This window comes from Melanerpes formicivorus, unplaced genomic scaffold (assembly GCF_026170545.1).
Source record: "Melanerpes formicivorus ecotype bairdi unplaced genomic scaffold, bMelFor1.0.p_v2 SCAF_117, whole genome shotgun sequence".
NCBI lineage: Eukaryota > Metazoa > Chordata > Aves > Piciformes > Picidae > Melanerpes > Melanerpes formicivorus.
In genome coordinates this window covers 604,373-620,205 of record NW_027142469.1, presented here as the reverse complement: position 1 = coordinate 620,205, position 15,833 = coordinate 604,373, and the positions used below count along the sequence as shown (strand labels likewise).

The following is a 15,833-nucleotide window of genomic DNA, read 5'->3' as shown; positions in this document are numbered from 1 at the left end:
GTTTGGGTTGGAAGGGATCTCCAAAGGTCATCTACTCCAACCCCCTCTGCAGTCCAACTTGAGGCTTGATGTGAGTGGCTAGGAGGAGGTCACTCCTTGTCATGCAGGATTTTCAGCCTGGCTTTGGAATTAACACTTGGGGAAGCTTAATACAAGCTGATCAGAAATCCTTAGTGTGATTTCCTAGAGGAATATTAGCTGGGTGAAAAAAAAATAACTGGGGTGTGGAAGGGGAAATAAAATCCCAGCCAAAACCCCCAAACAAACACCCCAAATCCCACCAAGCCCCCAGAAAACCCCAAACAAACCAAACCAAGCAAAAACCCCAACCAACCAAACAAAACTTGAGGACCAAACTTGTCTTTCCTGCACATCAGCTACTGATTTCCCTGGGCCTACTATGTGTTTTGGGGGGATACTGTCACATCCACATTATGCAGAGCAGCATCCTGTCACAGCCTGCATTTGGAAAATGACAGGAATCACAACATCAGCAAATGGATGCAGCACTTTCTCTCACCTTCTGGGGAAAAAAAACCCCAGTCTGCAGTGAGACTCTGCTGTACATTAGTGCCAGGCCAGAAGGATGGCAGAATATTTAAGTGCCTCTGGGACCAGTGGCTCATCTCTCAATTCACATGAGTAGGCCTAGGGAAATCAGTGGTCTGTGGTATCCAGTTTCATTGCAGACATATCAGGCAACAGGGCCATAAACCCTGGGGGTGCTAATGGATAAGCAGCTGAAGAGGAGCCAACAGTGTGCCCGGGGGCCAAGAAAGCCAAAGGCCTCCTGGCTGGGATCAGCAATGCTGTGTCCAGCAGGAGCAGGGAGGGGATTGTCCCCTGGCACTCAGCTCTGGGCAGGCCACACCTCCAGTGCTGTGTCCAGTTTTGGGCACCCCAACATAAGAGAGATGTGAAAGTGCTGTAGCCAGGGCAGAGGAGGGCAAGGAAGCTGGGAAGGGCCTGGAGAAGAAATCTGATGAGGAGCAACTGAAGGAGCTGGGGATGGTTAGTGGGAAAGAGAGGAGGCTGAGGGGAGACCTCCTGGCTCTCTACAGCTCCCTGCAAGGAGGTTGTGGAGAGGTTGGTGCTGGTCTCTGCTCCCAGGTCATTAGTGACAGAAGAAGAGGGAATGGCCTCAAGCTGCCCCTGGGGAGGCTCAGGCTGGACATGAGGAAAGCTTTTTTTCAGGCAAGAGTGGTGAGGGCTTGGAATGTGCTGCCCAGGGAGGTGGGGGAGTCCCCAAGGCTGGCTGTGTTTGCAGGTGGTTTGGCTGTGGTGCTTGGGGCTGTGGTTTAGGGGTGAGCCTTGCTGAGCAGGGTTCTGGGTTGGCCTTGGTGACCCTGAGGCTCTTTTCCAACCTGAGTGTTTCTGTGACTGTGTGAAAATGAGATGGAAAGTGCCTTTTTGAAGATGCCCCTCATTTGCTTCATCCCAGTTGACTCTAGCTGTGGGTATTTTTGGCCAATGCAGTTTTGTGCTTGCCTTTTTATTCCTTGCTGAAGAGGACAAATTCAGCAGAAATGAATCTGCAGCTATTTCCAGCAGATTGCTTGTTAGAAAAGGGGAAAAAGCCACCCTCCTGGCAATCATCTCTCTCTCTCCTGTGTGTACTCTCCACCCCCTGTCAGTGCTGCTCTTGCCGTCTGATCAGCTCTCAAACACACACCAACACCCAAATGTTTATTCACCTGCACACACACACCCACACCCACACACGGCCCCCCTACACACACACTTTGTACAAATTGATCCTGTCTGAATTTTCTTAGTGTGGTCAAAACTTCTGAACAGATCCTCTGCTCAGCTCTGGTGAGACCCCACCTGGAGCACTCTGTCCAGTTCAGGAGCCTCTGTTCCAGGAAGGATCTGGAGGCGCTGGAAGGTGTCCAGAGAAGGGCCATGAGGATGAGCAGAGGGCTGGAGCTGCTCTGCTATGAGCACAGACTGAGGGAGTTGGGATTGTTCAGTCAGGAGTGGAGAAGGCTCTGAGGAGACCTCATTGTGGCCTTGCAGTGTGGTGTTTCTAGTGACTTAACTTCTCCTGCAACCTGCTTTAGCCACTGGCTCTCATGTGGGATTCTCAGAACACCCAAGTTCAGCCTAGCAATTTTCTTGCAGTACATTTGGACTCCTGCACTGTCAGCTGGTAAAACCAGCTGTGCTTGAGTGGCAGAGCATCTTTGGTAATTGCACTTAGCAATGTCTCCTTTCCAAAGGATGGGCCATCACCAAAATATGTGCTTGGTTTCCCATCCTGCAAACCAATAGGCTGTTGTGGCAGCTTCAGGCTGATGCCTAGGAATATTCTCCACAGACTGAGTAGAGAAGTGGTAGAATGGGAATAAGTTACAGTTGGATGTAAAGGGAAAGTAATGCTAAGGTCTAAATAATCTCATGGCTCTGGTAACTGACATACAGTTAGTTGTATAAACCCTTGCTCTTTTTGGCTTCTTGGCTCTAGCAGATACCAGCTGGGGCTTCTGTTTGGCTGGTGCTTACCTTTTCTGTGTTCTTGTTGTGGCTAAGTACTAACAAGCTACTCTGCTGTCCTCTCTCTCTGTTACCCTGTATATCACAGTATCACCAAGGTTGTGAGAGACCTCAAAGATCATTGAGTCCAACAATGGCACCAAGTGCCACATCCAATCCCCTCTTCAACACCTCCAGGGACGGTGACTCCACCACCTCCCTGGGCAGCACATCCCAATGACTAAAGACTCTTTCAGTGAAGAATTTTCTCCTCACCACCAGCCTAAACTTCCCTTGGTGCAGCTTGTGACTGTGTCCTCTTGTTCTGGTGCTGCTTGCCTGGGAGAAGAAACCAACCCCTTCCCGGCTACAACCTCCCTTCAGATAGTTGTAGAGGGCAATGAGGTCACCCCTGAGCCTCCTCTTCTCCAGGCTAAGCAACCCCAGCTCCCTCAGCCTCTCCTCACAGGGCTGTGCTCAAGGCCTCTCCCCAGCCTTGTTGCCCTTCTCTGGACACCTTCAAGTGTTTCAATGTCCTTCTTAAACTGAGGGGCCCAGAACTGGACACAGGACTCAAGGTGCAGCCTAACCAATGCAGAGTACAGGAGCACAATGACCTCCCTGCTCCTGCTGGCCACACTGTTCCTAATGCAGGCCAGGATGCCATTGGCCCTCCTGGCCACCTGGGCACACTGCTGGCTCATGTTCAGGTGGCTGTCAATCAGCACCCCCAGGTCCCTCTCTGTTTGGGAGCTCTCAGCCACTCTGACCCCAGCCTGTAGCTCTGCATGGGGTTGCCATAGCCAAAGTGCAGCCCCTGGCACTTGGACTTGTTGAATGCCATCCCCTTGGACTCTGCCCATCTGTCCAGTCGGTCGACGTCCCTCTGCAGAGCCTTTCTACCCTCTAACTGACTAACATCTGCCTCTAACTTGGTGTCATCTGCAAACTTGCTCATGACTGACTCGACCCCCTCATCCAGATCATCAATGAAGATGTTAAAGAGGATGGGGCCCAGCACTGATCCCTGGGGCACACCACTGGTGCCTGGCTGCCAGCTGGATGTGGCACCATTCACCACCACTCTCTGGGCTCGGCCCTCCAGCCAGTTCCTAACCCAGCACAGAGTGTAGTGGTCCAATCCACGGGCTGACAGCTTAGCCATCAGTGTGCTGTGGGGGATGGTGTCAAAGGCCTTGCTGAAGTCCAGGCAGACCACATCCACAGGCCTCCCCACGTCCACCAGGCAGGTCACCTGATCATAGAAGGAGATCAGGTTGGAGAGGCAGGACCTGCCCTTCCTGAATCCATGCTGGCTGGACCTGAGCCCTTGGCCATCCTTCAGGTGCAGTTATTGCTGCCAGGATAATCTGCTCCATCACTTTCCCTGGCACTGAGCTCAGGCTGCCAGGCCTGGAGTTTCCAGTTTCCTCCATGCAACCTTTCTTATGGATGGGGACCACATTGGCCAGTTTCCAGTCACCTGGGACCTCTCCAGTGAGGAGGGTATAGTGTGGGGGGGAAGCTGTTGGTCACCCCCTGGCTGTGTTCAGAGGGGTCCTTGTGTTGTTTACAAACTGTGAATACAGGCAAAGATTGTGGGGTTTGTGCACATTCACTGCATTCCATGTGTGCTTGGAAATAGAGCTTCCTTTGCTTTCAGCTGAGCCTGCCTGGCAGTTTTATGTTGGGGGTAATTTCAACCCACCACAGCCATGTATTGAATTTGCTGCAGGGACCTGTATGACTGATGAGGCTTTTAGCATCCTAATGGAAGCCAGTCTGCTGGGCTGTGGTGGGAGATGGTGATACTGCTGTTACAAAGCATTGAGATTAATGAGCAGGAGAGCTTTGGAGGGAGCTGCTGTAACTCTGATCAACAACAAGGCAACCATGCAGGATTTTCTGTGGTACTCTGGATTTCGTCAGGATGCCCCACCTGGAGTACTGTGTCCAGTTTTGGAGCCCCTAGTACAGGAAGGATCTGGAAGTGCTGGAAGGTGTCCAGAGAAGAGCCATGAGGATGAGCAGAGGGCTGGAGCTGCTCTGCTCTGGAGACAGACTGAGGGAGTTGGGGCTGTTCAGTCTGGAGAAGAGAAGGCTCTGAGCTGGCCCCACTGTGGCCTTCCAGTATCTGAAGGGGGCTCCAAGAAAGCTGGGGAGGGACTTTTGAGGGTGTCAGGGAGTGATAGGACTGGGGGGAATGGATCCAAGCTAGAAATGGGGAGATTCAGGTTGGATGTCAGGAAGAAGTTGTTCCCCATGAGGGTGGTGAGAGACTGGCACAGGTTGCCCAGGGAGGTGGTGGAAGCCTCATCCCTGGAGGTGTTTGCAGTCAGGCTGGATGTGGCTGTGAGCAACCTGCTGTAGTGTGAGGTGTCCCTGCCCATGGCAGGAGGGTTGGAACTGGCTGATCCTTGAAGTCCCTTCCAAGCCTACTGATGCTATGATTAACTCTGAAGCCATAAGTGGGCCTCAGCTACTATTATTCCATTAAGAGCTTGAGATAGGATCCAATTGTATTTTCTTCCTCCCTTTTGCTTCTTTCAGTACAAACAAATAAAAGGGCAGTTTGGAATATTCAAGTGGGTAGGAGATGCAGTGTAAAGAGCTCTGGGAGAATCACAGTGGGGTTTTGATTGCCTCAGAAACAAAGGAGTAGGAAGGAAGGAGGGAGGGAGGGAGTGCAGGCAGTGATGTGCCTGCAGTTCCATCCCTGGTGTCCTCTTGGATCAGTGCTGGGGATATTGGCTGCCTGTGAAGGAGACAGGGCTCTCTTTGTGACAATACATTCATTTATGGAAATAAATCCAGCTAGGGGGTGACAGTGAGAAGTTGATGACTAGGAGAAGTGGCTGACTGGGAGAAGTGTTGCTGCTTCCTTAATTTACCATCCCCTGGATTCACAGTTGCTGAGTAAGAGCAGCCTGCAGGATTTCATCAATGAAGCCAACCCCCACAAAGCTTCATCAGATCCCAACGAGCTGAACAAGCTTTGAAATCCACTTGCCTTCAAGACTATACTCTGCAGTTTCTCCTTTCCCCCTTCTGCTCTCAGTCATCTTCCCAATCCAGACCTGCCAACAGCTGGGCATTGCAGATGTGACCTCAGTGGCATCTAGGATATTGTCAGGGTTTGGTTTTGTCATTTAGAAGAGTAAGCCTTAGGTTCAGCATCAGACTCTATAACAGGAGCATCTCCAAGTGAACTGCAAAGTGCAGGATTCTGTGTTCTGTCTTCTTCCTATTGATTTTCTGCTCATTTATGTTATGAATTACTTCACTGCCTACTGACATGCAGCTGCTTTTGGCAGAGAATGCCCAGCAGGCTGAGGGAGGTTCTCCTCCCCCTCTGCTCTGCCCTGTTGACGCCTCAGCTGCAATACTGCATCCAGTTCTGGGCTCCCCAGCTCAGGAGGGACAGGGATCTGCTGGACAGAGTCCAAGGGAGGGCTACAAGGATGCTGAAGGGACTGCAGCACTGCCTGGGGAGGAGAGGCTGAGAGCACTGGGGCTGTTTAGTCTGAAGAAGACTGAGAGAGGATCTGATCAATGTGTATCAATAGCTGAGGGCTGGGGCTCAGGAAGGAAGGGACAGGGACAGCCTCTGCTCGCTTGTGCCCTGGGATAGGACAAGGGGCAATGGATGGAAACTCCAGCACAGGAGGTTCCACCTCAACATGAGGAGGAACTTCTTCACTGTGAGGGTCCCAGAGCACTGGAGCAGGCTGCCCAGAGAGGTTGTGGAGTCTCCTTCTGTGGAGCCTTTCCAGCCCTGTCTGGATGTGTTCCTGTGTGACCTGTGCTGGATTCTATGCTCCTGCTCTGGCAGGGGGGGGTGGACTGGAAGCTCTGCAGAGGTCCCTTCCAACCCCTAACCTCCTGTGAGGCATTCTAATGTTACTCTTCTCTCTCTGCAGGCTGCCTTTCTGGAGACAGTGATCACTTGTTGACAATCCATCAGCGGAAGAGTGGAAAGCCTGTGTTCATTTATCACCATGTGCAGAGCCTGGAGAAAAGCCTGGATACAGACACTTACAAGAACTCCAAACAGAACTTCCACTTCGCTTCCCACACCAAGATAAGCAAGTTGCACCCTGCTATAATTGTTAAATCAGCCTTCCCTAGACCTGCATATGACCCATCCCTCAATCTGTTAGCCATGACTGGTCAAGATCTGGAAGTGGAAAATCTTCCTATTCCTGCAACAAATGTGATTGTTGTGGTAAGTGCCTTTTCCTGCTTTCTGTCTTAAATAAATTTGCCTCTAGATAACTATAGAGAGACTGCAATGTGAAGTCTCTAAACTAGATCAGGTTGCCCAGAGCCCTGCTGAGCCTCACCTTGAATATCTCCATATGTGAACCTTCTGGGACATCTCTGTAGGGTCTCCTACTGTTCCCTGAGCTGTGTGTGATCTTTCCCCTTCTCAAAAAACAGATGGCAGTGCTCCCTCCTGCAGTGCAGAACATGTCAGTGGAACTTGCTGCATAGAATCATAGAGTCACAGAATCACAGAATTGTCAGGGTTGGAAGGGACCTCAAGGCTCAGCCAGTTCCAACCCCCCTGCCATGGGCAGGGACTCCTCACACTACAGCAGGTTGCTCACAGCCACATCCAGCCTGGCCTTCAAAACCTCCAGGGATGAGGCTGCCACCACCTCCCTGGGCAACCTGTGCCAGTCTCTCACCACCCTCATGGGGAACAACTTCCTCCTAACATCCAATCTCAATCTATCCATTTCTACCTTTGCTCTATCCCCCCCAGTCCTATCTTTCCCTGACACCCTCAAAAGTCCCTCCCCAGCTTTTTTGTAGCCCCCTTCAGATTCTGGAAGGCCACAGCTGGGTCTCCTTGGAGCCTTCTCCAGACTGAACAGCCCCAACTCCCTCAGTCTGTCCTCACAGGAGAGGTGCATCCTCACCCTTCATGGCAGTGAAGCAGCAAACTGTCAGTAGAGCTGTCCTCTGTTGGTATTGCTCTGCACATATATGTTCTGCACAGACTCTGCACTGCCTCACCCTGCTGCTTAGGTAGCCCTGCTTGGTTATGGGCAAGAGCATTGGGTTCACTCTTCTTCCTGGAGGGAAGACCAACCATTCTTAATGGCTCACACATTCATTACAGTGAACTGAGAGCAACCTTCCAGTACCTGGAGGGAGCTACAAGAAGGATGGAGAGAGACTGTTTGCAAAGGCCTGCAGGGACAGGAGCAGGGGCAATGGCTTCAGACTAGAGCAGAGCAGATTTAGATTGGATGTTAGGAACAAGTTCTTTATTCTGAGGGTGGTGGAGCTCTGGAACAGGTTGCCCAGGGAGGTGGTTTTGGCCCCCTCCCTGGAGATGTTCAAGGTGAGGCTGGACAGGGCTCTGGGCAGCCTGCTGTAGTTGGGGCTGCCCCTGCTGACTGCAGAGGGGATTGTGCTGGATGAGCTTTGGAGGTGCCTTCCAACCCAGACCATTCTATGACTCTGTAATAAAGGCAGCTTCTCTCTTTTCTCATAGCAAGCATTGTTTTGCCTCTTGTGAAGCTGAAACCTTTCTGTTAGTGCCAGGAGCTCAGAGTCTGCATGGCTCCTTATTTGTTTCATGAAATGACTCTGTTACCTGTGGCCTGTTGTTTTAGTAGAGCTTTGCACACACTTGGAGATCTGCTGTCCTCATCTTGCAAGGCAAGAAGGCTGCAAAATATTCTGAGACTACCCTGCTTTTGGCTGCTTGGCTCTGTGCCTGCCTTGAAGGCTAAGGAAGGTGGATTTGCCATTGGCAGCCACATAAAAGATGATCTATTAAATCTACATCAAGTTCTCATTGAGTGACCTCGGTCTGGAGCTGTGCTGCTGCATCTCTAGGATGGAGCTGCTGCTCAGAAGCCTTCTGTTCTGGCTGGGAACCATATGTGTTTTAAGGGGGAGGGGGGCATAACAGCATGAGCTTAATCATGACATGGAAGCTGTTTGCTGCTTGGGATCTTCAGCTGTCTCTGGATGTGCTGAAGGACAGCAGCCTTGCCTTGGTTTGGATGTCATCCTTTCAGCCAGAGCTTTGGGGGGAAGCATGCCTTTTAAAGCCAAAGTGCTGAGAGTCAGACAGCTTGTTGGACTCGTCTCAGCAGAAGACATTTGGGAAGTGTCTTCCTCTACAGGGCAGCTGTCCCCCAGCAGGGTGGTTGCCATCATCCAAGCTCAGCCCTGCTCCTTCCAGATCTCTGCGCTTCAGCGTTTGGTTTTCTCCCTCCTGAACGTCACCTGCAGTCGATGGCAGCGCTGATGTCGCTGCCAAGGGAATCTGCTCTGCTTTGCATGCACTTCTATCTCTTCCTCTTAGTTTCAAAGCAGCACTTGCCGCGTGTTGCTGTTGCTCACTTTTCCTCAGCCAGGGCAAGCGGCACCATTTGTTGTGTCGCCCGGGCTGACCCTCTTTGTTCTCGCCTTGGGCGATGTTGTTGGTCGCTGGGCTTGAAAGGGCAATTGCTGGTGTTAATGCTTCCTGTAATCCAGTTACATGAGCGGTGCTCCTTGTGATTCAGGGGGAAAGCCTGCAACAGGGCTTAGGCTTTAACATCAATCAACGCCGTTGTGGCTCCGCAGAGGGGAGGAAACTGAATTCAGTCTAATTGCAGGGACTTGGGGGCCATTTTCTTCATGGTGGAGGTGGAGAGGCAGGGAGAGTAGATGCCTGATGCACAGCTGTGCTGGGGTTACATTTTGTGCACCATCTGACGAGCAAAATGCTGCCAATGCACAGCAGAGTGCTACAGAGCTAAGGATTCTGCAGGTACTGTGTTGAAAAGTGGTGTTTTGTGACTGTCAAGGAAGGATGCATGTTCCAGACTGATTTTACTGAGCCTGGGGATACTGTAGTGCTTGGGAGGAAGAGGAGGGATTTATCACTTACAGGAGGTGTTCAGGAGGAGACTTGATAGGGTGATTGATGCCATGGGTTAGTTGATTAGGTGGTGTTGGATGATAGGTTGGACACGATGATCTTGAAGGTCTCTTCCAACCTAGTTCATTCTATCCTGTCCTGTCCTATCCTGTTCCATTCCATTCCATTCCATTCCATTCCATTCCATTCCATTCCATTCCATTCCATTCCATTCTATTCTATTCTATTCTATTCTATTCTATTCTATTCTATTCCAGGAGTGAGTTGTATAGAACTGAAGGCTTTCCATCACTTTCCCCAGTGTTAAAGTCCTGTTTGGGTTTGGTTTTGGGTTTTTTTTTGGGGGGGGAGGGGGTGAGTTTGAGTTTTTGTTTATTTTTGTTGGGGTCTTTTTTGTTGTTGTTGATTTATCTTTTATTTGGTTTTTCTGTTTGTCTATTTTTTTTGTGTGTGTGTGTGTGTTCATTTTTGTTTGTTTGTTTGTGGCTTTGTTTTGTTTTCTTTAGGGTATTTTGGTGGGTTTTGTTGGATTGATTGATTGATTGATTGATTGATTGATTGATTTGGGTTGGGTTTTTTTTGGGGGGAGGGGGAGTGTATTTATGTGTTCAGTGGACATTGTTTGTGGAAAGAAGTGAGGCAAATCCAGAGCTCTTAGAAGCATTTGACTGTTCTGTAAATGCCTTGATGCTTACCCATATGTTCTGGCTAACTGTCTCTCTGCAGTATGGCCTTCCAGTATCTGAAGGGGGCTACAAGAAGGCTGGGGAGGGACTGCTCAGGATCTCAGGGAGTGATAGGACTAGGGGGAATGGAATGAAGCTGGAGGTGGGGAGATTCAGGCTGGAGGTGAGGAGGAAGTTCTTCCCCATGAGAGTGGTGAAGCCCTGGAATGGGTTGTCCAGGGAGGTGGTTGGGGCCCCATCCCTGGAGGTGTTTAAGCCCAGGCTGGCTGAGGCTCTGGCCAGGCTGATCTAGTGTGGGGTGTCCCTGCCCATGGCAGGGGGGTTGGAACTAGATGATCCTTGTGGTCCCTTCCAACCCTGACTGATACTGTGATACTATGAGTGATGGAACATGTCCAGAGAAGGGCCATGAGGATGAGCAGAGGGCTGGAGCTCCTTTCTTCTGAGGACAGACTGAGAGAGTTGGAGTTGTACAGTCTGGAGAAGAGAAGGCTCCAAGGAGACCTAATTGTGGCCTTCCAATATTTGAAGGGGGCTACAAGAAAGCTGGGGAGGGACTTTTGAGGGTGTCAGGGAGTGATAGGACTGGGGGGGATAGAGCAAAACTAGAAATTGGTAGATTCAGATTGGACGTCAGGAAGGAGTTGTTCCTCATGAGGGTGGTGAGAGCCTGGCACAGGTTGCCCAGGGAGGTGGTGGCAGCCTCATCCCTGGAGGTTTTGAAGGCCAGGCTGGATGTGGCTGTGAGCAACCTGCTGTAGTGTGAGGTGTCCCTGCCCATGGCAGGGGGGTTGGAACTGGCTGAGCCTTGAGGTCCCTTCCAACCCTGACAATTCTGTGGTCTGTCCAGAGCCTTCCCTCAGGCACACAAGGCTGTTGCACTAAGCTTGGACCAAGCTCCTCACTTGTACCCTGCAATGTGTTTCAGAAAAGTAAAGATGCTAAGCTTGCTGCATGTAGCCAGGTTTTCCCTTTCCCACCTTGTTATTGCTGTGCATCTTCCTACATAAATGTGAAAAGCTGTCTCTGTGGCTTAGAAAGGTCACAGCTCTGCACAGTAGCCTAAACCCCAGCATGTCTCTTCAGCTCTTTATGGTTTACCTGTGTGTTACTGAACTGAGTTGATTTTATTAGCTTCTCTCAGCTCATGCCAGTAGGATGTAAGATTCACAGTCACAGAGAGCTTCCCTTTGCCTTTTCCTTGGCACTTGTGTTCTGTAAGGCTGGATGCCTCAGAGCTCTAGCTCTGCCATACCATTACATCTCTTTTGTCACCCATGTTTGAAGCATCTCCCTTCAAGCACAGTGGAGAGCACAAGGAAAGGCTTCAGGTGCCAGTTGTTTGAGAGAGGATTCAGTGTAAGTATAAAGCACACAACTGTAAGCATCTGTGAGCAGATACCCACTTGTGCCCTTGGTGTTCAAGCTTCAGTATAGGCAGGGGAAATGTAGCCCTGCTCTGTTAAGAGGCATTTCTCAACAGTTTCTGGATTACTAAAGAGTTAATACAGATCAGGGGCTGGATGTGCTCATCCTGGTTTGGAGATTAGCCCTGACACTGGCCATTTCCCCCATCAGTTTTCTCACTGCCAGAAACCAGCACCAGATGCATTTAATCTGCTAGTAGAATGTAGCCTTGATGTCTGCTTCAGGGGGAGCTGAGTGTCTCCCTAATGCTAAGTGGCTGTGAGGACAAGATTTCTCTTGATGAGAATGGGTGCTTAGGCACCAGCTGCACACTGACTACTGACATCTGTATATGTGTTCATACATGTGCACAGACACAGCTCACAGTCACAGCATCACAGAATGTTAGGGGCTGGAAGGGACCTCCAAAGCTCATCCAGTCCAACCCCTATGCCAAAGCAGGAGCACCTAGAGTAGGTCACACAGGAACACATCCAGGCATGTTTTGAGTATCTCCAGAGAGGGAGACTCCACAGGGAAATAATTCTTCCTCCTGTTTCCATGGAACTTCCTCTGCCTCAGCTTCCACCACTGCCCCTTGTGCTGGCATTGGGCATCCCCCAGCAGAGCCTGGCTCCAGCCTCTGGGCACTCACCCTGCACAGCTTTATCAGCAGCAATGAGGTCACCTCTCAGGCTCCTCCTCTCCAAGCTCCAGAGCCCTCAGCTCCCTCAGGCTCTCCTCACAAGTCAATGTTCCACTCCATCATTTTGTGGCTCTAGGATGTACACTTAGTGCCATCTTCATCCGGAGCTGATCCCACCTTATGCATCACATTTGATATTGAAATGATGTGGAAATCCTTTCCAAATCTAGACACAGTTCAAGTAGGTGGGCTGCTTCTGAGTGCCTTGGAGCAGCTGAAAACCATGAGGGTGTAAAACTGCTTTTACACATTATGTCAGATTCATCCCACAGGAGCTGCTATATCCTCATCTAACTCTTCTCATACCACAGAGAGAAGATGCAGCTTTTACTTGCTTATTTACATGGCCTTACATATAGAAGTTTGCTCCAGCACCTCAAGATCTCTCTTGCAGGGAGGGCCCAGAGCTGCACACAGTGCTCCAGGTGAGGCCTCCCCAGTGCCCAGCACAGGGCAGAATTCCATGCCTGCTCCTGCTGGCCACACTGTTCCCTATGAGAGGATTTGTGCTGCGTTGGAGCACAGAGAGGGAGGAAAAGAGAAGGAGCAGACTGTGATGTCACAGAATCACAGAATCACCAAGGCTGGAAGAGACCTCAAAGATCATCAAGTCCAACCTGTCACCACAGACCTCATGACTAGACCATGGCACCAAGGGCCACATCCAATCCCCTCTTGAACACCTCCAGGGACGGTGACTCCACCACCTCCCTGGGCAGCACATCCCAATGACCAACAACTCTCTCTGTGAAGAACTTTCTCCTCAGCTCCATTTGTATAGGGGAGATGCAGGATGATGGGAATGAAGTAGCAAAGATTACACTTTCCTGTCTCCACCCCCTTGTACTCTCTGGTACCTCTGGAAGGCTTTTTTCTCTTATGGTTCTAAACCCATAGCAGAGATCAAGCAAAGCCAGGGTACCAGGCTCCAAAATGTGCTTTCTTCTGAGCATGGAACTTGCCTCTACCCACTGGCTTTGTTGGAGTGCCATAGAAAGAACTGCTGGCAGAGAGCTTGGTAAAAAGCTGGGGGCATCCAATCCCTCCATTCATTTTCAGCCCCCCCCCAAAATGCTTTTCCTTTAGGTGTAGTTTTGTGGAGGCATTGAATGTAATTTTCCCTTCACAGAAAGGGAACAATGTGCCTGTGGAATTTGCCTTTGTTTTGAAATGAAAGATGCACATTTCTGCTCAGTGCATTTGGGTCATGCAAGATGCCTTCTTTTGCAAGGCTAAGTCACAGAGTTTCACTGAATGAGAAGAGTAGGCCACAGTGAGCCCTCTGAGTCAGAGCACCAGGCTGCAGGGGAGCTTTCTGTGTAAATGGCCTTCTGAGAGTCTCAAGAAGAAAAAATGCTCTGACAATGTTTTGTCACTAATAACCTCTTCCAGCTTTCCCTGGCTCTGATGTTCTTCCATAAGCTCTTACTACTCTTTTCCCTCAGGCTGAATCCCTTGCCTTGGTATAAGACACAGTCTCTTAGAATCATGGAGTCATAGAATTGTTAGGGTTGGAAGGGACCTCAAGGATCAGCCAGTTCCAACCCCCCTGCCATGGGCAGGGACACCTCACAGCAGGTTGCTCACAGCCACATCCAGCCTGGCTGCAAACACCTCCAGGCATGAGGCTTCCACCACCTCCCTGGGCAACCTGTGCCAGGCTCTCACCACCCTCATGGGGAACAACTTCTTCCTAACATCCAATCTCAATCTATCCATTTCTAGTTTTGCTCCATTCCCCCCAGTCCTATCACTCCCTGACACCCTCAGAAGTCCCTCCCCTGCTTTCTTGTAGTCCTCTTCAGATACTGGAAGGCCAAAAGAAGGTCTCTGTTATGTTAGTTATCAGGCCCATGAGATTATTTAGACCTTAGCATTACTTTCCCTTTACCTCCAACTGTAACTTATTCCCATTCTACCACTTCTCTACTCAATCTGTGGAGAATATTCCTAGGCATCAGCCTGAAGCTGCCACAACAGCCTATTGGTTTGCAGGATGGGAAACCAAGCACATATTTTGGTGATGGCCCATCCTTTGGAAAGGAGAGATTGCTAAGTGCAATTACCAAAGATGCTCTGCCACTCAAGCACAGCTGGTTTTACCAGCTGACAGTGCAGGAGTCCAAATGTACTGCAAGAAAATTGCTAGGCTGAACTTGGGTGTTCTGAGAATCCCACATGAGAGCCAGTGGCTAAAGCAGGTTGCAGGAGAAGTTAAGTCACTAGAAACACCACACTGCAAGGCCACAATGAGGTCTCCTCAGAGCCTTCTCCACTCCTGACTGAACAATCCCAACTCCCTCAGTCTGTGCTCATAGCAGAGCAGCTCCAGCCCTCTGCTCATCCTCGTGGCCCTTCTCTGGACACCTTCCAGCGCCTCCAGATCCTTCCTGGAACAGAGGCTCCAGAACTGGACAGAGAGCTCCCGGTGGGGTCTCAGCAGAGTGGGGTAGAAGGGGAGGATCACCTCCCTTGCCCTGCTGGCCACACTTCTCTTGCAGCCCAGGCTCTGCTTGGGTCTCTGGGCTGCAAGTGCTCACTGCTGGCTCCTGTTGAGCTTCTCATCCCCCAGCACCCCCAAGGCCTTTTCCTCAGGGCTCCTCTCAAGCCAGTCTCTTTTCCTGTTTTTCTGTTCTCTTTGTTAGAATTTCTTCTGCCTTTCAAATGCTGTGGTGGCTTCTGTTGCCACAGCATCCACCCAATTAACTGACACAGTTTAGAGGTGATCAAAATCATTTTGGAAGCAGAGAAAGCTACCAAATGGGGTGAGAACAAGGCAAAAAAATGCAAATGTTATGAGTGAGGAGGACAAAGAGCCCCTAAAGTGTCAGGTCAGGCAGTGCTGGAGCAAGCAGCCGAGCTCACTGTCCAGGAAATGTTAGCCAAAAGTCAGATGTCACTTCTTGTCACCTAACATCTGTTATTGCTAGGCTAAGAGAGGGACTGACGCTGGGCCAGGCAGGGGAGGCATGGGCAGGAAGTCCTTTTGCTGCAGTGACTTCTCAGAGGAGCCTGCTGAGGAGTAAGGTCCCCAAATCCAGCAAAGTATCAACGGTGTCCCTCTCCATTTTCAGGTCAGGTGTTTGTCTGATGCTTGGAACCACAGAGGACAAGTGCCAGCCTGATTGGCAGTGATGTTTTCAGACCTCATTATAATTACAGGCCTGAACTGCTTAACTAGCTCTAAAGGTTAGTCACACATTACAGCAGTGGGCACTATCACTCAGTACCCTTAATGTGATTGTTCTAATGACTGTTGTGTCCCTTTACATCATACCCTGAGCACCAGACCTTCACAGTCAAGTGGAGGGGGCCAAGCTCTTTTGGGTGGTGCACAGCAATAAGCCAAGGAGCAATGGAGACAAACTTGAAGAGAGAAGATTTCAGCTCAGCATGAGGAGAAACTTCTTTGATGTGAGGGTGTTGAAGCCCTGGAGCAGGCTACCCAGAGAGGTTGTGGAGTCTCCTTCTCTGGAGCCTTTCCAACCCCACCTGGATGCATTCCTGCGTGGACTCCCCTGGGTGATGCTGCTTTGGGCAGGGGGTTGGACTGGATGAGCTCTGGAGGTCCCTTCCAGCCTCTAACATTCTTCTAGGCTCAAGCCCACTTTCTAGTGAGAGATTGGTGCTCACCATTATGTTAGTAGTATAGTATATCAGTCAGGGTTGG

General features: G+C 50.4%; 1 protein-coding gene across 1 annotated transcript in view; it reads left to right on the top strand.

The window, feature by feature from the left end:
- Positions 1–6,551: 6,551 nt before the first annotated feature.
- Positions 6,552–15,833, top strand: part of PTPRR (protein tyrosine phosphatase receptor type R) — a 153,131-nt gene continuing 143,849 nt past the window's right edge. The window contains exon 1 of the mRNA XM_068167434.1: positions 6,552–6,700. Within this exon, the coding sequence (XP_068023535.1) occupies positions 6,638–6,700 (63 nt within the window). The 5' untranslated portion in view covers positions 6,552–6,637. The remainder of the gene's footprint in view (positions 6,701–15,833) is intronic.